At 36.4% G+C, this 21323-nt stretch overlaps 1 protein-coding gene across 4 annotated transcripts in view; it reads left to right on the forward strand.

Moving 5' to 3' along the window:
* The window catches only part of LOC124721237 (rho GTPase-activating protein 190), a 301992-nt gene extending 281039 nt beyond the window's left edge, over window positions 1–20953 (forward strand). For all 4 annotated transcript variants that reach the window (XM_047246094.1, XM_047246095.1, XM_047246096.1 and 1 more), the window contains 4 exons: window positions 7655–7786; window positions 18945–18995; window positions 20378–20483; window positions 20572–20953. In XM_047246094.1, coding sequence (XP_047102050.1) covers window positions 7655–7786; window positions 18945–18995; window positions 20378–20483; window positions 20572–20770 — 488 coding nt within the window. In that variant the 3' untranslated portion in view covers window positions 20771–20953. The remainder of the gene's footprint in view (window positions 1–7654; window positions 7787–18944; window positions 18996–20377; window positions 20484–20571) is intronic.
* The last annotated feature ends 370 nt before the right edge of the window (window positions 20954–21323 follow it).

The raw sequence follows: 21323 nt of genomic DNA on the forward strand, positions 1-21323 counted from the left end.
TTGTATTTATGTATATCTCTGTTACTGTATTACCTGCTGGTAATTGAGCAGGATAGAGTGCAAATTATTTGCGTGGGTCAACTAATATTCATTACTATACATTGTCATCGTCATTATTATTATTAAATATTGCTCATGTACCATACAATCTGTAATGTTTACTCACTAAGAAAGTCTGGTTAGATGTAAGAGTGTGCCTGAAGTCTCTATTCCTGCTAGGTGAAAAAAATACATAAATAAAGACTGTTGTAACAGTCTGTAGTTCTACATTATTATTTCAGTACTCAGTCATACCTGCAGAACCAGTACCACAGTGTCCTTACAGAGTGGTTGTTTTCACATTTGTGCTTTTTGCATATTCCTTGTTTCTTACATCATTCCCAGCTTTATGTTAATATTATTGAATATAATGAGGATATATGGTGTGAAGACAGAGTTACTCTTAAGGGAATAGTCAGGCTAGTCATGTTGAAATCTGCCATGGTTTTTTTGCCACTTGTACTCCATGTTAGTTACAATCTACATGCAGAATTTCACCACCTAACATGAACTGGAGATTATTGTAAGGCAATAATGAAATATGACATTTTTTCACATGGTTTCCACCCTTGAAATTGTTTTCGTGTACCGTCCTGAACTTGTATCACTGCCCATTAGGTTGTGAGGTAAGTGCTTAATCACCGATTGAATGTGATCATAAATTAATTAAATATTAGTGGACAAATACAGCTTATATTGTATCCATAACATTTCTCCCAAATGTGTATGGAGTATATACAAATATAAGGAGCAGTCAGATGAAAATGAGGCAGATGAAGTGCTATAACTGTTAATACATTTAGCCTACTGTGAGACAAGAACAGTTAGTGCCTTCATGGAAAAATGGTTGAAGTTGCCTACGGAACCGTGATTGTACTCAGATGTGCAACTTTTCATCTGAAGCAAATTGACAGCCATGAATGTCTTTCTTCAAGGCTCCAAAAATATGGAATTTTCATGGTGAAAGACAGGGTATGTATGGAGAATTGTAAGGGCTTCCCAGCAAATCTTGTGCAGTAGTTAATACAACAGCCACACCAGCTTTGGAAAAGTCATGATGACCTTCCTCTTTGGCTGCGAGGGCGCAGTGATCATTGACATTCTGGAACACAACACCACAATTAAAGTGCAGCAGTACATGGACACTTTGCACAAGGTTGTTTCGACTATGCTGCAGAAGTTTCACTGGAAAGCCTTTACACATCCTCCATAAAGTCCTGATCTCTGACCATGCCACTTACATATTTTTGGAGCCCTGAAGAAAGATATTCTTGATTTGGTTTGGATGAAGTGGTGCATGTCTGGATACAATTATGTTTCTGTAGGCAACCACAAATGTTTTTCCATTAAGGTATTGACTGTCTCATCTCACAGTGTGATAGATTTGTCAACATTTACAGTGATTACTTTTAAAATCATTTAGAGTTGACTTACTTTTTTCTCATCTGTCTCATTTTCATTTAACTGTTCCTTATAAATACCAGGTTTCCAACATTTCAACATTAATTTTATTCCTTATAACTTTTGCAAGAATGTGAAATATTGATGCAATGCTCTAAACAGACGTTTTTGTTTACTAGGAACACAATTAAGGGAGATATTTCCAGCCCTTTGAGGTGCAGACTTAGATGTTCTGAAACAAAATTGGGTCAGATTTGGAGATGAATCCAGCTTAGTATCAATACATTAAGCAGTGCCACTCTTACCAGATTTTTAAACAGGGGAAAGGAAGACTGATAGTGTACTTATGACTGCAACATGAGAATGTTGTCATAGTGGTAAACTGGAAACTGCTGTGGTCTATCCATAATGATTTAATCTATTAATGTTAAGTAAAATGCCTTGCACTGATGGAAAAGTTCTTTGTCTAACTGCCATCTCGCTGACATTTCTTCTCCATCCTCTTATTCTCAAGGCTCTGATGTTTCCTTCCATGTTGTGCCGCCATTGTTGACATAGCCTTTCTTTTAATGTTCTTCCTGGCAGTTTCCACTTCAAGATGTACTTGTGTCCACTATCCTTAGGACATGCTCTAGCCAGGCTATTCTTTTACTTTTAATTAGCCTTACAGTAACAGCTCCTTGATTGAGATGGTCCAACTCGTAATTGGTCCTTGCTATCAGAATACGGTCATTATCCCAGATTCCTCCACCGGCCATAGTGGCCGTGCGGTTCTAGGCGCTACAGTCTGGAGCCGAGTGACCGCTATTGTCGCAGGTTCGAATCCTGCCTCGGGCATGGATGTGTGTGATGTCCTTAGGTTGGTTAGGTTTAATTAGTTCTAAGTTCTAGGCAACTGATGACCTCAGAAGTTAAGTCACATAGTGCCTAGAGCCATTTGAACCATTTTAGAGCCAGATTCCTCCATAAATTTTCTGTAGTAGGCTTCTTAAAATATTCTCAGTTGTTGTTCATCAGTGCTGGTCAGCATCCATACTTTACATTCATATGTAGCCACTGGCCTAATCACAGCCATATAGTCATTTTGAGCTGTTGATTTACCATATTGGGCATCATTAGCTGTATAAATGTATGATAACACATATGGCCACCTAAAAGCAGGCTTTTATTTCAGTGACATGAAAATTATATAACTAACTAAATATTAGCTGCTAGTTATTCAAAATCCTCTCTGTGCTCAAAATTAAAATCTGCTGCTGATCAGTAATCCAGGTTATTGTCCCCTGTTCTGTGTAGCTTCATATAATTAGTTTCTGATTCATTAATTTCGAGTCCTGTATGCTTTGCAGCTTCTTTCAGATCTACCACTACTATCTCCAATGATGTCCTTCATCTGCTAATAATTGCAACATAATCAGCATATGCAGCAAACTGTGTGGTCTTTATCTATGTGCCCAGATATCTGCAGTTTTTGTAGAATCACTTCTAAGGTCAGATTGGAAAACATTGTGTAAGAGCATCAGCTATTGGTTGTTATGCCAGGCTGTTTTATATATTCTATCATTTTTTTCACTATTTAGACTATCAAAAGCCTACTTGAAGTCCACGTAGATATTGTTGACTTCTATGTTACATTCATATGCTTTGTCTCAGTATGAATATATGGTCCATAGTTGATCTATTAGGCCTAAAGCCTCACTGATAACTGCCCAATATGTCTTTCACATATGGGTCTAGTCTGTTATATAGGATTCTGGGTAAAATCTTATGTGCCACATTCAACAGAGTATCCCCCTTTAATTGTTGCCTTCCTTATATATGACTGAATTACACCCTTCGTCCATTCTTCTGGAGTTCTTTCTTGATTCCAGATAACCAGATAAGTTTATGTGTCCATCTGTATAAAGTAATGCCTCCTCTCTTTAGCAGCTCAGCAATTATTCCATCAGTTCCTGGAGATTTGTGAGTTTTTAACAGTTCACCACCCTTTATACTTGTGCAAGAGTAGGCTCTTCTATTTTTGGTTCTTCTGTGTTCTATAATACCTGTTGCTCCCCATCAGTGCACTCATCCTCCAACATTTCTTTAAAATATTCTGTCCATCATTTCCCCTTTCTTGTCTGCAAATGTCCATATTTGTACTTGCAGCCTATTATTTAGGTTTTTACCCTCATGGACCTTCTTTTAACTTCTTGTAAAACTTTCTACTCTCATTCCTGTTTAATGCTCTTTAATATCCTCTGTCTTCCTTTTTAAGGCTTCTCTTTTCTTTCTTCTGCACATCGTGGCTGTTTCTATCGTCCTTTCATTATACATAACCTAGATATATTGTTGGAGACATTTTAATCTTGCTTTTTTCTTCTGTTGCACCACACGTCTACATTCACCATAATATGACTCCTCATTTCTAGGTTGGGTAGAGTTCCCTGTTACGTCCTTTACCACAGTTCAGAATTCTCCTAGTTTTCCCTTTATATGCCATATCAATCCTTTGCTTCATTTTTGTAGCCACATGTTAGTGGACTGAGTCTGATTTTGCTTCCAAAATCATGCATACATTTTCAGTGCCGTTTGCCCATGTTTTGGATGCCAACATATGCTCAATTTGATTTGTATCATATATTCGTGGAATTTTCCAGGTCCCTTTGTAAACATTTTTTTTTGGGATCATGCTTACTGCTTTGAGAGCATTGGCAGCCATGAACTGGGCAGTTCTTAGCCCATGCGGCAGTTAATGATTTAGACTTTTTGTAAATTAACCAAGATTCTAGAAGGAGAAAGTATTTGTTCCCACAGAACAAAAGAAAAGTGTGATGCATGAAAAATTTAACCTTTTAATCTCAAATTTCCCCAGACTTTGATTACTCAACCTCATGATTGTCTATCTAAAACATTGATCTTTTCACATGTAGTCCAAAATTTCATGTTGATTTCTGAAGACAGACGTATAGTGTGGGTAACACTGAACAATCGATTCTGATAACAGAGGGCGGATGTGGAGTGCACATTTGTCTCTGTATGTTTTTCCGTTTTTAGTGAAAGCATACGTTCCTTTTTTCGGAACTGGACTGATCTACATTGTAAACAAAAAATTCACTAAAACTAGTGATCTTATGCTTTGCATTTGTTACAAAAGTTTCCATTACATTAGTTTCAATCACTTCAGTTTCTGATCTGTTTCACAAAATTTTTATTATTATTTTTCTTGATGCAGTGTTATGTAGTTTTTTAAAGCAACTTATCCAAATTTGAGAGGCGGTAAATTAATGTAAACCTATATCTTTAGCAGTAGCTAAAGCCCAGTCTCTCAAAATACTATCACTGACACTAAATGACCTTTTGTCTGGCATCAGAAAAAAAGCTCAAAAAACAGTATGTTCAAAATCATTGTACTATCCATTTGAGTGGTACTTCATTTTGGAGCTTTGTCTTTCCTTCTATGCAATTAACATTCCAAATGGACAAAGTGAAATTTCTTTTGAACGGTACTCACACACAGGTGTTCTGGACACTTTTGTTTAACCAACATACCACCGCTGTTTCTTTGTCTGATAAGGTAATTCTAGTTAGTGGTGTTTATTTGGAGGTAAATGATAATAAAATGTTGCACTATCACTTAAAGATCTTCATAAGTAGAAATTCTTTTAGCTTCTTCACTGTTGGTGGATTTATAGTCTACAGTATGGTACCAAGTGTTTCAGTTGTTTCTAATCTCATATCTGCACTATTTAAATGTTTGTGTAAAAATTAACTATTTCAAACATCACTTAATGTGGATGCATGTTTTCTGTCAGTGGCTTCAGTTGGTATCTGTTGTGTGTCTCCGTAGCCAGTTGCAGAACATTCACAGGGTTCCCTATCACCTGTGAGGTGAGGTTGGATGTACAGGGTATTTTTTTTAAATGCCAACTAGAGTCAAAAAGATGTATTTCCAAACAGTTACCAAAAATTAAAAGAAGATCCTGAGGGGAAAAAAGGATATTTGCTTCCCCTTTTAACAAAACCTGGAATTGGAATTCTCTTCAGATGGCTGTGCATTCCATGTTATACACACAACACTTGCCGTAAAAACAGCCAACCAGATCCAGGGGGTATCTGTCTCTTATTTTTTATTAGGATACTTCCTGATGGTGTCTGCAGCTGAAATTCAGTATGTTGATTTTAGTGGATGGTAACACGTGGCTAAAACAATATCATAGGTTCAATACGACAATTCTGACTATTTCCTTGTCGGGTGAAAGCACATCCTAGATTTGATACATGATGTTCTCTGCACCTATCAGAATATAAACAATCATTATGGTCTCAACACCCCTGCCACCACACCGTCCTTCTCTCTAATCCCATGGAAGTATGTAACATCCATGTATCTTTGTTATTACTGTTTAGCACATGTTGCTTCATTAAATCAGCTTAAACATGCTGTAGCATACCAGGTTATGCACATTGGTAGTGTTGCCATATATAACAGTTACAGTGTGTGCTGTGTCTTGACAACAGGTGATGTGGTGCAATGGTTGGTGCACTGGATTCGTATATGGGAAGACGAGGGTTCAAACCCACATCTGGCCATCCAGATTTAGGTTTTCCGTGATTTCTCTAAATTGCTCCCAGCAAAATACCAAGATGGTTCCTTTGAAAAAAGGGCATGGTTAACTTCCTTTCCTATCCTTTCATAATCCAGGCTTGTGCTCTATCTCTAATGACATTGCTGTCGATTGGCAGTTAAACTGTAATCTTCCTTCCTTCCTTCCGTGCATGTCTTGATCTGCTGTATGAATCACATTTGTTCAATTTTGAGTCGGTATGTCCCTTTTAAAAGTAACAATTTATGAAGTAACAAATTTCTCCTAGTTGTAGAGTAATTATGTTGTTTTGAGTATGTTTCCTAGTTGGGTTTCCTTTCCTCCCATTACTTCTTGTTATTTGGTCACTTAGAAACAGTACAAAAAGTGAAGTTCACTTCAGTATTTTATCAAATAAATGTTGTATTATTTGTGCCTGCTTCTTTGTTCTTATTTTCTTCATACTAACATTAGTGTTAAATCTAAACTGAACTATTTTCCATATTATGAAATATAATTTGATTTTGATTAATGTTGACATAAAAGTTTGTAAATCTGCTGGAATGTATGTTAACGTGAAAGTATTTGATAATACTTAAGAAGTATGGCGATTATGGAAGTCAGTTTCCTTTACCTGCACAATTGAATTGTTTTATCGAAGGTGAAAAATTTGAATTCTGTGTCTAATTAATCATGACATTATTCAGGAGGTAAAATGGATAAAAACTTAGACGTAAATATAGGAATTTGAGCAATGCTACAGATGTTTATCATCTAGCAGCCAGGTTCTGTAACCTATTGTCTCTCATATTTCACCCAAAATACTTCCTGAGATACTATAAAGGCCATGTTTAGCATTTATCTGCCTCGTATTTGAAGGAAAGGAGAACAATGGTACTCTTAGTGAATCGATAGTGCCATGTTCCATAGACCAGTATGGCTGCCTGATCCAAGGGACTATTGGATCAATCTGCATGTTTAATCTCAGCTACTTTAAACATACATCATAATTAACTGCCCCAAACTCTCACCTATTAGAAAGTAAACACTTCTGTCCCAGAAGGGTTTTTGCTTGGCACGCCTTAACTCACGACGTAAAAGCTAAATGTTAATGCATTGTTGTGTCTGATGTAAGGATAGGAATTTATTGATATCAGTATCCTGCAGTTAATACTACTTGTTGTTTAATTTAAAACATTGATGCTATTCTCCATGCTGATGTTATTGTGTCACAAGTTTAATTATCAGCATTGGAATTCAAATTCCCATTCATTCATTTTGTTGTGCCCTGTACCTGTGTGTGTGTGTGTGTGTGTGTGTGTGTTGCACACTTGTGGGTTTTTTTTTTTTTTTTTTTTTTTTTTTTTTTTTTTTTTTTTTTTTTTTTTTTTTTTTCTGAGGAAACGTATTGTTCAAAAGTTAAATGACAATCTCAGTTTTGTTTATGTGCCTGTCGACTGCTCAACGAGTGGCAACCTTTACTCTTTCTATTATTTTTAATTCACGTAAGACTTCACAGATGTTCATAAAGTTGTGAAAATTAAACAGATGTATTATTGAAGTTAACTGTAACACTAGTGACGTTGTTTGTCTATCCGTTGTAGTTGCTGTGTTATTACATAACTTATGGGTAATGCAATCAATTGCAGATCCTAATTTTGATATCCGTGAGCTTGACATTCCTGTGAATGCTGTTGCTACTGCACTGAAGGATTTCTTCTCGAAGCGATTGCCACCACTTTTGACACAAGATATGCTAGCTGAGCTTGAAGATATCTCTGGTAAATCCATAACACTTTTACTATGAGTCACTAATGTAGAAATAGTCTGTGGTCCTATTATTGAAGTTAGTATTTCATAACAGCACAGTTTAGTGAGTACAGTTTTTATATTAGTACTAATGCAAATGGATAGTAAAACTATTTTAAATTGCAGGTATGAAATATTTAGTTGAACTGTGTAAAGCAGATGACAGTTAACAGAATGTGTTGGAACTTCTAAAGTGCTTTCTATAGCAACTGGAAAATAAAGTTAACCTGTGTTTTGTATAAAACAGTTTAGTTACAGCTTGTACATTTTTTTGCTGTAGTAGAATTCCATAGAATCCTTTTTCATTTCAGTACCCCTATTGTCACCTTATTTCTCTTTCCTATCCTTTCAGCAATCTGTCATATTTCTAGAAAGTAAAACTTACCTTTATGACAAAAAGTTAAATTTAAATATGTCTATTTTTGTCTCCCCTCCTCTCTCACACCAAGTTTGATGCCATTTAAATGTTGTTATGTAAAAATGTGTAATTAAAATGTACTGATCACAGTTCAATGATTGTGACAAATTTTTTTCCTGGTAATCTGTTGCTTGGTTTTGTTCTACTTATATGCTTTTCACACATGATTAACTGTTCAGTTAATGGAACCATGCCATTTATTTTGGACAAATTTTTGGGTTTTAGATTGTCGTCTGATACTTACCTTGTGTTCCACCTTTCATTGTAGATAATATCTATAATAACTTTTTCATAAGTTTGCCAAGATAAGCTGCTGTTTACTGCATGAGAAAGTTATGATAATAAAGGTGAATGTGTTAAGACTGTGTGAATATAAAAAATAGTGTTTCATTGTGATGTATATTCTACATTAAATTATTGGTGCCCCTGTAATTGGGCTAGATGAGTTAGTTCTCAAGTACATGAAATTGTCTGGTGTTAGTTAATAGTCAGTGTTAAAAACTTAGAAATTATTCTTTGCATTATACTGCTACAAGTCACATTTATATTTAAAAAGAAATTAGACAGAAGTTTTAAAATCAAAACCACTGAAGGGATCATAATGTCGTTGTCTGCAGTAGAAGATGTGGTCTCAGAGTGCTGAGTCTCCAAGCTCATCACTAGAGGGACATGGGCGCACACTCATGTGACAACAGAGGAAGCACATGCATGTGTTGACTGTTCACTGCACTCAGTAGTGCCGAAACAGAGAAGCGAAGGCCGTAAAAGAAGAGAAAGGGTTATAATACATTTCCTTACAATGCAGGGGGTGCAGGAAATGGAAATTAATCAAAGAATGGCACAAGTATATCGAGAGCACTGAATGTTGGTTGCAAATTTTGATGCTCAATCCAGCCTCTCAGGCAGTGTTGCCACTGTAACTCGCCAGTCTTCAATAATGAGGGCATCCACCCGCTGGACAATGATATTCGTGATATGGTATGGCATTCCAGATCGTGCATCATTGGCCAACAATATCTGTCCCTTGAATTGTACATACCATGTCTTGACATGTGCAACAGACACTTGTGCTACTGTTTAGTGAATTTTCATTCCATGCACTCCATCCAGTGCTGATAAGTGCATTGCACCCCATTGTGCTTCTTTTGAAGCCTCGCTTTCCCTGTTTTCAGCACTACTGAGTGCAGTGGACAGCTGATGCATGCACATGCTCACTCTGTTGTCATGTGTGTGTGCACCCCTGTCCCTCTAGCAGTGAGTTAGGGGCATCAGTGCTCTTATAGGGACCACACCTTTTTCCATGAGAAACAGCATTACGATCCCTTCAGCGGTTTTCATTTTACAGACGCCAGATCATTTCTTTTTCATTGACCCTAATACATACGTTCTCTTTAACTTAATATAATGGTACACATTTCTAGCATGTTTTGCTCATCTTCAAGCATGTATACATACAGATATATGTGTTATTTAATGATGAAATATCTTAATTAATCTAAATAAATACAGAAATACTATAGCTACATTTGTGCACTGTTATGCTGATGGAGTGGCTGGTGGAGGTGGGGTGGTGGCTAAGTAGATGTCCAATGGTATCTGGTGTTGTTATTAATTTGGTCTTGTGCTCAGTGACATATCTTGTTGTCTGTTTAATTGGCAAACAAAGGGATTACTATAGAGTTAAATGTGCCCTCAGGAGACAAATGACAACCTAACTGTTAGTGTCACACCTGGCACCAAATGAAAGAATGTAAGAATATGAGCGTATGGATTATCAGACCAACAGTGTGACTGGATTAAAGAGTTTATAGCAAGCAGAACACCGCATGTCATTCTGAATGGAGAGAAGTCTACAAACTTAAAGAAACTTTCAGAATGCCCCAGGGATGTGGTACAGGAACATTATTTTTCACAATATATGTAAATGACCTAGTAGATAAAGTCAGAAGTTCCATGAGGCTTTTCACAGATGATTCTGTTGTATACAGAGAAGTCACGACACTAGAAAACTGTAGCGAAATGCGGGAAGACCTGCAGAGGATCGACACTTGATGTAAAGAGTGGCAATTGACTCGTGGGTGCAGGGCCATCATCTGTTGAATTAAAGTGCATAACAATATATTGGGAAACAAAATCGATACTCTCACTAAGGAAGTGGTGGCCTCAGGTATAGAAGACTATTAACACATTCCAGCTGAGGATCTCTTACCAATGTACAGGAAGAGGATATGAAATGAGTAACACAAAGAATGGCAAGATTCCAAGAATGGCAAGATTCCCAGACAACTAAAGGAAAATGCTATCCGCAGATAACATCAGTGCTGCTACCCAGGCCTGGGTACCATTGACTGACGTGTTCACACAAATTTTCGGTTACCATGTTGTGGTTGCAGTTCAACCACGGTCAGTTTGCGTAGTATATTGCATAAGCACAGTACCATTTCCACTTTGTGACATGAAGAAGTGGAAGACATATACTTTTAGGATGCATCAACTGATGGTACTTTACATCAAAGCTGCTGATGTTTGAATAAGAAATACCAGTTACCAACATTGATACCAACGTTGTTATCAACCTTGCAGTGTATAAAGAATTTTACTCCTTTCTAATGGAAATGAAAAGAGAGAGATGAACTAACTAGTGGGAACTAAATAACTGAGTATCTTATTTCAAGTTGTTTTATGTTAACATCATTTGTATTTTGATTTATCAATCTCTACCTGTTGTATGTAATTATGAGGTACTTAAGTAGGTGGCTGAGTGGGAATACTCAAAGGCTAGTAAAAGAGGAACAGTATGTGAAGTATGCAGTTACAAAATTTTAATGGTAATTGATTATATTAACTGGCATTATGCTATAGATACCTTACCATTTACCTGCTTATCTACCACTTATCTACATCTACATCCATACTCTGCAAGCCACCTGACGGTTTGTGGCGGAGGGTACCTCGAGTACCTCTATCGGTTCTCCCTTCTATTCTAGTCTCGTATTGTTCATGGTATGCCTCTGTGTGGGCTCTAATCTCTCTGATTTTATCCTCATGGTCTCTTCGCGAAATATACGTAGGAGAGAGCAATATACTGCTTGACTCCTCGGTGAAGGTATGTTTTCAAAACTTCAACAAAAGCCCGTACCGAGCTACTGAGCGTCTCTCCTGCAGAGTCTTACACTGGAGTTTATCAATAATCTCCGTAACACTTTCGCGATTACTAAATGATCCTGTAACGAAGCACGCTGCGCTCCGTTGGATCTCTATCTCTTCTATCAACCCTATCTGGTACAGATCTCACACTGGTGAGCAGTATTCAAGCAGTGGGCAAACAAGTGTACTGTAACCTACTTCCTTTGTTTTCGGATTGCATTTCCTTAGGATTCTTCCAATGAATCTCAGTCTGGCATCTGCTTTGCCGACAATCAACTTTATATGATCATTCCATTTTAAATCACTCCTAATGCCTACTCCCAGATAATTTATGGAATTAACTGCTTCCAGTTGCTGACCTGCTATACTGTAGCTAAATGATAAGGGATCTTTCTTTCTATGTATTCACAGCACATTACACTTGTCTACATTGAGATTCAATTGCCACTCCGTGAACCATGCGTCAGTTCGCTGCAGATCCTCCTGCATTTCAGTACAATTTTCCATTGTCACAACCTCTTGATATACCGCAGCATCATCTGCAAAAAGCCTCAGTGAACTTCCGATGTTATCCACAAGGTCATTTATGTATATTGTGAATAGCAATGGTCCTACGACACTCCCCTGTGGCACACCTGAAATCACTTTTACTTCAGAAGACTTCTCTCCATTGAGAATGACATGCTGCATTCTGTTATCTAGGAACTCTTCAATCCAATCACACAATTGGTCTCATAGTCCATATGCTCTTACTTTGTTCATTAAATGACTACCTGGGAACCCGTGTCTTATTATTATTATTATTATTATTATTATTATATAAACTGCTGGGTGTCATTTCTAATTAAAATCCAAAATATGTTTCAGAATAGAACTCTTTAAATTCAATACTTGTTATTCAGAGTTCTTTCAGTTTATGTATTCCTCGCAATAGTTTAGATCATCATTTTACTGTATTTTGTTACTAATATAGATGTTCTATAACAAAACTTTTATGCTCATTTGCTCTTTGATCACCGTTATGTGAATTATGCATGCAGTAACTTTTTCCATGAGCAAGTAGTTTTTACTCATATTGCACCATTGAAACTCAGAAAATTATATAAAATTAAATATGCCTTCCTGTAATACAATTTCTCAAGATCTAAAAGTGTTTAATTAGGCCATGAACTGTGTATTACTTGAATTTTATACCAGTGTGCCACTCCCTCAATTTTATGGAGAGAAAGTAGCCCCAGATCCATTTGGTTACGCATGTTCGCAAGCTAGTTTTACGATTTCAACTGTGGCAGTAGCAGACATTTGCATATCCTATAAGAAAAAGTTTTCTTTGACAGATGGGGTAAATTACCATTATTATCTGATTATGTTTTCCCAGTAAAGAAGTGCAATCTGGAATGTGGTTGTTTTTTCTTTTCCTTATGTTCAGTAAACACAATTTCATAGTGTAATGGAGAAAAAATACTGCTGCCATGGATTTTACAGGTGCTGGAACAGTTTTCAACACCTGTGGAGCACTTTAGCAAATGTAAATCCTCAGATTGTGTTGTAGTTCTGAGATTGGGAGTAATGTTGTCACATTTTTACAAGCATGACACAGTGTTTCAAATATTTACTTGACTCCTGCCTGAACATATCCAAACACAGACTAGAAATGACCATGCAATTTTACTTTTTGTTTACTGTGAACAGCTACAACACCAATCTTGCTGTCAGCTTCTCCATACCTAAATTATCATAGAAAATATTAAATACTTACAACTTGCTTATTAGTTGTTTACAATAAAGATGTGCGACTTGGTGTCTCAGTTTATAAGTTTTACACTACAAATACAGTACTCTAGAGTTCAGTACCCAGTTGGTACTAAATTTTTTGTATCAATTATCATTTCTTTCATACCTGGTCATGACAGGTGTATGTGAGAAATGCTAAGTTGCATCATGGTTTGGAGTCCATGTTAGCACTGTAATGGCCAGTCCAGCCTTTGGGGTAAGGACAGCTTCATTTACCTAGTTGGAATTTATTCAGCAGGAATCTACACTACCCCATGGATATTTTATTATTATTATTATTATTATTATTATTATTATTATTATTATTATTATTATTATTATTATTATTATTCCCCCCCCCCCCCCCCCCAAATATTTTAATACGTGATCTGTGTATGCTGTAAACCCCGTTCACCACTTGTGTTCAAATGATAAAAATTATATAAACTGCTTGCAGATTGTGCCATGCCCCAGGACAGGGTCTCTGCAAAATTTTACAGCATTTCTCTCTTTGATTAATTTCCATACAAAAAGCAGTAGTTCATTGGTGCTTACCAACAAAGAAATCTACCACTAGTTTATTTTTGACACTTCAAATGTCAAAATTTTACTAGTAAATTGCCGTATCATTCATAATAAAATCTCTGAATCTATCTCCCTCCAGGAAAGCTGTCAAATCAGATCATACTTGGAACCAAAAGCTGGATGAAACACAATGTAGAAAGCTCCAATATATTTAATGCAAAATGGAGCATATATATAGAAAAGACAGTTTAGACACCATAAGAAGTGAAGTGTTTGTTGCAATTGACAAAAATATTGTGTCTATCAAGGCTGAAATTGCGTCTGACTGTGCAGTTACCAGTACATGAGTAACCGTCGTTGGTGAACTCAAGTTAATCATTGGTCACTTTTACCAGCCACTTGATTCTGCTGTAGCAGTTGTAGAATCATTTAAAGAAAGTTTAGTGCAGAGGACTTCCATCATGCAGTATTAGTTTTAGGTGACTTTGACCTACCGAGTATAGACTGGAACGTCTGTGGATTCATTGCAAGTGGTACAGACAGACAGCCTTGTGAAGTAATTCTGAACACATTTTCAGAAAACTGTCTTGAGCAGATAATTTGATAACCCACACGCAGTGGAAATATCTTGGACTTATAGTTGCAAACAGTCCTGACCTCACTGACAATATCAATATAGAGCCAAGGATTAGTGCTCATGATGTTGTTATAATAAGGAAGCTTGCTGAAGTTAATAAATCCATCAAGAAGGCTAGGAGAGTTTTTATGCTGGGAAGATCAGATAAGATGTTGTAACATCCTACTTAGAAAATGAATTGGCATCATTTAAATTGTAGTTTAAAATCAAAATGCCTTTTGCATGCTGCACATTAAGTATATTTTTATTTATTAATTTTTTCATTTAACTTCCGCACTCAGACACATTTTGCCTTATTCACAAGGTATCTTCAGTATTTGTCAGACCAACATCTATTACATTATTTGTAAGCTAAGCAGTTTTTTCTCATGTGGCAAATGGATTGAAAGCTTGCACTTTCCTTGTTGTCACTGTTTTCGAAATATAGCACTGTAACTGCCATTTTCCATGTCTAATTTAGTTCCAATATAAAGGGCATAGAGGAATTACTAATTGTAAATCATGCTCTGGAGAAAAGTGTGCCAAGCAAGTGGATTAAATGGAAAAGATCCACCATGGTTTAACACCAAAATTTAAAAAATACTGAAGAAACAGAGGTTGTTTCCTCTTGCTTCAAAAAGAATGCTGGAATGTCAAACAAAGGTTAATAAAAATTTGTGCTTCTATAAAAAGATCAATGCATGAAGCTAGAAGTTCTTCCACTGTCATAGATTAGCAAAAGATCTTGCTGAGAACCTGAGAACATTCTGTTCCTGTGTAAAATCACTAAGTGGGTTGAAGGATTCTATTCAGTCATTCATTGAGCAGCAGTCTCGTGTGGCAGTAAAAGACAACAGAAGGAATGCTGAAATTTTAAATTTTGTGTTAAAAAAATAATTCACATGTGAGAATCACAGAGGCCATCTTTTGACCATCACACAGACTTCTGAATGGAGGCCATAGGTATAGATAGGCATGCCTGACATTGAGAAGCAGCTGAAAGACTTGAAACCAAATAAGTCACCAGATCTGGATGGTATCCCTATTTTATTGTACAGAGTATTCTTCAGTGCTGGCTGATTACTTAACTGGCTTTTATTGCAAATTTCCCACCCAGTGCAAAGTCCCAACCAACAGGAAAAAACTCCTTTATATTAGAATAGTAAAAGAATGGAGCCATAAAATTACAGACCAATGTCTTTAACATTAGTTTGTTGCAGAATTCTTGAGCATATTCTTAAGTTTATTATATTCAAACTCCCTTTAGACAGAAAAGCTTGTGTCTGCAAGTCATTACAGTTTTAGAAACCATCACTCATGGGGTAATTCAACTTACCCTTTTCTCGTTGAATATCCTGCATACCATGGAAGAAGGGTAATGGGCAGAGTCAATATTCCTAGATTTCCAGAAAGCATTTGACATGGTGCCCCACTGCAGAATGTTAACAAAAGTCCGAGCATATGGAATAGGATCCCAGATATGTGAGTGGCTCAAAGACTTCTCAAGTAATAAAATGCAGTATGTTGTCCTCAATAGCAAATGTTCATCAGAGACAAGGGTATGATAGGACCATGCTTGTCATCTACAGGGTGAACCAGAACTCCACTGAAAAACTTTCAAAGGTGATATAGTATGGACCAAAACAAGAAAAAAAATTCTAGTAAACATGAGCTCTAAAATGCATACCTTAAGAACTATGAGCATATGTTCAGCAGAAGAGATGTGTTTCATAGCAGTGAAGGTGAACAAGTGCTCCTAGCTCTTAACGTAAGAATTTTAAAGGCCATGTTTCCTACATTTTTTTCTGCTTTTGGTCTGTACTGCCATTTCTGAAAGTCTGTCATTGATAGTTCTGGTTCAACTGGTATATATGTAAATGATCAGACAGATAGGGTGAGCAGCAGACTGCAAATGTTTTTTGACTGTGCTGTAGTGTAGGGGAGAGTGTTGTTGTCAAGCGACTAGTGGCGGATACAGGATAATGTAGAAATAATTTCTGTTTAGTATGATGAATGGCAGTTTGTTCTAAATGTAGAAAATACAGGGTCATGCAGATGAGTAGGAGCATAATCATGTAACGTTCAAATACAGTATTAGTGGTGTGCTGGTTAACACAGGCACATCAATTAAATATCTAGGCATAATGTTGCAAAGTGATATGAAATGGAATAAGCACATGAGGTAGTTAGTTGGGGAGGTGAGTGGTCAAATTTCGTTTATTGGGAGAATTCTAGGAAATGTAGTTCATCTATAAAGGAGGCTACACATAGAACACTTGTGAGACCCATTCTTGAGTACTGCACAGGTGCTTGGGATCCTCACCAGGAAGACATTGAAGCAGTTCAGAGGCATGCTGCTGCATTTGTTCCTGGTAGGTTTGACGAACATTCCATGAACACAAATGGGAATCCCTGGAGGGAATATGATGTTCTTTTCATGAAACAGTATTGAAAAAAATTAGTGAATCAGCATTTGTGCCTGACTGCAATATGATTGTAGTGCCGCCAACGTACATTTCACATATAGACGGCAAAGACAAGGTCAAAGAAATTAGTGTTCATTGGAGACATATAGTTGTCTTTCCCTCTCCCCATTTTGAGTTGAACAGAAAAGGAAATAATTAGTGGTGCAAGATACTCTACATCATACATTGAATGGTGACACATTTTCTCTGGTGTTTTGATAGATATTTGCAAATTTGTTTGTGCAATGTGTAGCTGGCGTCAACCTAGATCTCATCTTTCATGTGACACCCAATGTCAACAGAAAGCAGAATTTTTTACCGTGCCCATTCGACAGAGCATGTTTCAGATTGATCTAGTGTGCTGTTCATTTTACCTTTTTGGAGGAACACCTGGTATATGCAAAAATGTTGTCCAAATTCAGAAGGCAGACAGAACAACCTGATTCACACTGAATCTCACAAGTTACAAAAATATATTCTAGCCATGGGCCACACGCACTTTCCAAACCTCCAACCAAAGTTAAGGAACAGCACCTATTCAGTCATAAACAGTTGTCATAAGCCAACACCTGTGTCAGATTAAATAATTCTCAATTTGAAATTAGACTAGAAGCAAATTGCAGACACGATACACTAAGAACAAATAATTTAGTTGTCACTGTTGTAGCTTCAATATTCCAATTTTTTTCCATTTCACATAAAAAACTGACTAAAATAATTCTGATAAATAACTATTTTATTGTCTTTCTCTGTTTATGATTTGAACTCACAGAGCTTGATAGTACAGGTGCAAAACAATAGACATGTAATTGAAAGAGCCAGATTGAGTTTCACATATAACACTTCTCAAACTGAAAGTTAGATCAGACTTGACAAGCATCAAACTAAAACTTACTGACAGTCATAATCATCATCATCATTTAACTTATACGGTCTTGACAAAGTTATATTATGTTGAAAGAAAGCAGAAGATATTAGAATTTCTAACTAGGCATCAGAAGTCCACTGCACTTTACCGGTGACTAGTATCTCCTACCTTTGAGTACTAGTTCTCCTGACAACCTGCTTAACATTAGTTTCTACTGTGCTTTGCAATTTAACATTCAGTCTGTGAGACGCTAACAGATTTTTTGTGCAGATGGAGTACGAAGTTCTGGGTGTCTTTGTGTGGGATTTCTGTAGTTTCTAGATGGCACTGTAAATTGTGATTTCTCATTCTCATAACATAAATTCTAAATCAGTTAATTCAGATTCAAGAGACATGTGAAAATTCCTAGTAAATCATCATGACAGATGGAGAACAACTCATACTGACAACATTATCATAACAGTAATGCAGTTCTGTTACTATAAAAATTACCTATATCTAATAATAAGTATGTGCTCAGATTTTCAACTCGCCTACAAATCTCTCTGCCGTTACTGATATCTAGTACACAGGGATTTTTTTTTACCAAGCCCACTATATTTAGTAGCTGTTGCATGTTATATCATGAGACACTAATATCTTATTAGTTCATTCCTGTGCTACTGAGAACCATTGATATTGCAAGCAGACTCCAGTGTACCACTTTCCCTGGCTAATGTAATGCCATATAAGAGTAATAATAGAGTTTGTGAAATTGAAAGTTGGGAAATGGAATAGACACCTTCTTCATACTATCTAGGTTTATTATGTGACTTTTGATCTGATTTATAGCTCACCCTGTCTTGGACACAGTTTTGTTTTTTGAGCAGTTTCCCACTTTAATAATTTTCTTCATATTTTCTCATGCACATTTCCACCTCACTCTGTTCTGTACCAGCTGCTTTTTTACATGAACTGTAAATACTGTTTTTTTTTTAGTTCAGATAATGTTAGCCCCCAACCCCCCTGTTCCTTTGTTACTCCTCAACTGTTGCCCATTTGTGTTGTCCATAATGTAATTGTTCATCCAAGATTCCAATGGGGTAGTGGTCAAGACCTGTTAAATGTCAACAGCTTTCTTTTTCTTTTTTAAATGTTCATTTTGTTTAATTTCGTCTACATACCAAGAGTTTTATTATTTTTCCCTTTAAAATGTTTTCTGGAATATATTGTAGTGTTCTAATGCCTGTGACAGGTGTATTGCTAGAATTATAAACAATATTATTATTCATTACTCAAATGTTGAGTTAACTAATCTGACATACTTTATTTTTATTAGGGGCGAGAAGAATCAACAAGCAAGTTTCTACTGCATACCTAAATCTTGAAGGTATAGTATCTTATTAGTAGTAGTAGTAGTAGTAGTAGTAGTAGTAGTTGAAAAGCTTGCTAGTCACTTACCTACTGACCTTTTTCATGCATGTGAAATCATACCATTGCTGAACTGACATTGCTTTGTTATTTTGATATATTCACAAACTGCGACATGGTTTCGAATTGAACAGTGACCCAAAAATAGAATAAATTTCCTTTACTTCATGTCTATGGTCACAAATTTTTATGTCACCAGACTACCGGTTGTGTCCTATAATGACCATCTTCAGATCTCCAGAAAAATATGGGAAAAACACAGATATAACTAGCAGATTGTCTACAACTGGAAACAATAAAATAAACCATGATGAAAAGTATGTGCATTTGTGCACTTTCAATATGATAGGCATACCTGTTTTATAAAAGCATGTCCTAATATATTGGAACCATCATGGCGTCATCAAATGCTAAACACAAAATCAGTGCCAGCATCATCAAACACATATAAATAATAGTATACATAAGAGTCATCTTGTCGGCAGCACTACTGTTCAAAACAAACTGCCATACAGTAGCCACAAAATGTTTGTGTTGCCAGTCACCCACCATACAACTTGACAACCAGGAGTGATGGTCTGGGGTGCGATTTCTTTCCATAGCAGGATCCCTGTGGTTTTCATCCATGGCACCCTTATAGCACAGTTATATGTCAATGATATTCTGTGCCTCATTTTGTTCCCCTTCACGGCAAGCCATACTGGGCTTACATTTCGCCAAGATAATGCCCACTCCCACATGGCAAGAGTTTCTACTTGTCTTCATGCTTGCCACACCCTACTTTGGCCATCAAGGTCACCAGATCTCTCCCCTGTTGAGAACTTCAGGGCCCTCCAACCATCTCAGGATTTTGACAATATCACGTTCTAAGTGGACAGGATTTGGTAGGATATCCCTCAGGAGGATGTCCAACAACCCTCTCAAGCAGTGCGAAGCTGAATAACTACTTGCATGAGGACCAGAGGTGTACCAACACATTAGTAACTTGCTCAATTTGTGAAGCTCTCTCTCATTAATAAATCTGCCATTTTTTCTGAAATTGTAATAATTACTTTCTCAGCACACATACATCACAACTACTGATTTCTGTCCTGTTCATGTAATCACTTTGTGGTGCATCGCTCTCCTTTTTTTAAGTGTATATTGGTGTGCTTTATCATCACTAATGATTTACTGGTGACTAAATGTTATTTTGTTAATGTGACTAAGTTATATATTAACTTAAAGAGTGCAGATGGACTCTGTAGCCTTTCCTTTGAACTTAGATTTTCAAAAAATATTCAAGTTTTTTATGGTTTCAGATCTGCATTTTAATGTACATTGTGCTAATTCATTTTTCAGTCATCACTGACAGAAGCTGCCGACTGTTAGCATTACGTGCTCTGTTGAAGAAACTTCCAGGAGTAAACTTTGAAGTGCTCAAGTTTATATTCCAACATTTTGTCAAGTTAGTATGAAAAAGTGATTATTCATGCAGTGTGTTTGTATCTGCTTGTAATTGAAAGCAATTTCAAATTTTGTTAAAATTTTTCCAGGGTCTCTGAGAACTGCAAGTTAAACAGCATGGACTCAAAAAATCTTGCCATATGCTGGTGGCCAACTCTTTTGCCGATAGAATTCAGTGACATGGGAAGATTTGAGCAGATGAGGCCACACTTAGAAGATATTGTGCAGACTATGATTGACCAGTATCCATTTTTGTTTTGTGGAAAAGAAGCTTTTGTAATGGTCTGAGACAGGTTTTAATGCAGTGCATAATTTTGTGAGGGTGAATTAATGATTACAAAGGTGAAATAGCAGTGCTTTTTTTCCAGATAAACTCAGTGTTCTTTCCGTTTGCGTATGTCTTGTGAGCTGTTGTTGCACTACATTGTGGTACCCTACAGATTAAAATAAACAAATACACACACACACACACACACATATATATATATATATATATATATATATATATATATATATATATATATATATATATAAAAATCTAATTATGGTACAAACTGTACCACAACATTATTGTGATAACTGCAATGCAATGTGAATTCTTTCGAATTCTCTCCTCCCTTCAATAGAATGCAACTGTAATAAAGTGCAGTGCCAACTGAATAGAAGTAAAGTCCTTCATTAAATGTGAAGTAAAGTTTGTATTTTGTGCAGATGCAGACTGTTCACATGTACTATGTTCAATTGGGTACTTAGTTCAGACTTTTTGAGTGCTTTTGTGTTCCTGCCATAAGATTTAAAGACTTCTATAAATGACAGTAATTTTTTGATTAGAGACTGATTT

This window comes from Schistocerca piceifrons, chromosome X, assembly GCF_021461385.2.
Source record: "Schistocerca piceifrons isolate TAMUIC-IGC-003096 chromosome X, iqSchPice1.1, whole genome shotgun sequence".
Lineage (NCBI taxonomy): Eukaryota > Metazoa > Arthropoda > Insecta > Orthoptera > Acrididae > Schistocerca > Schistocerca piceifrons.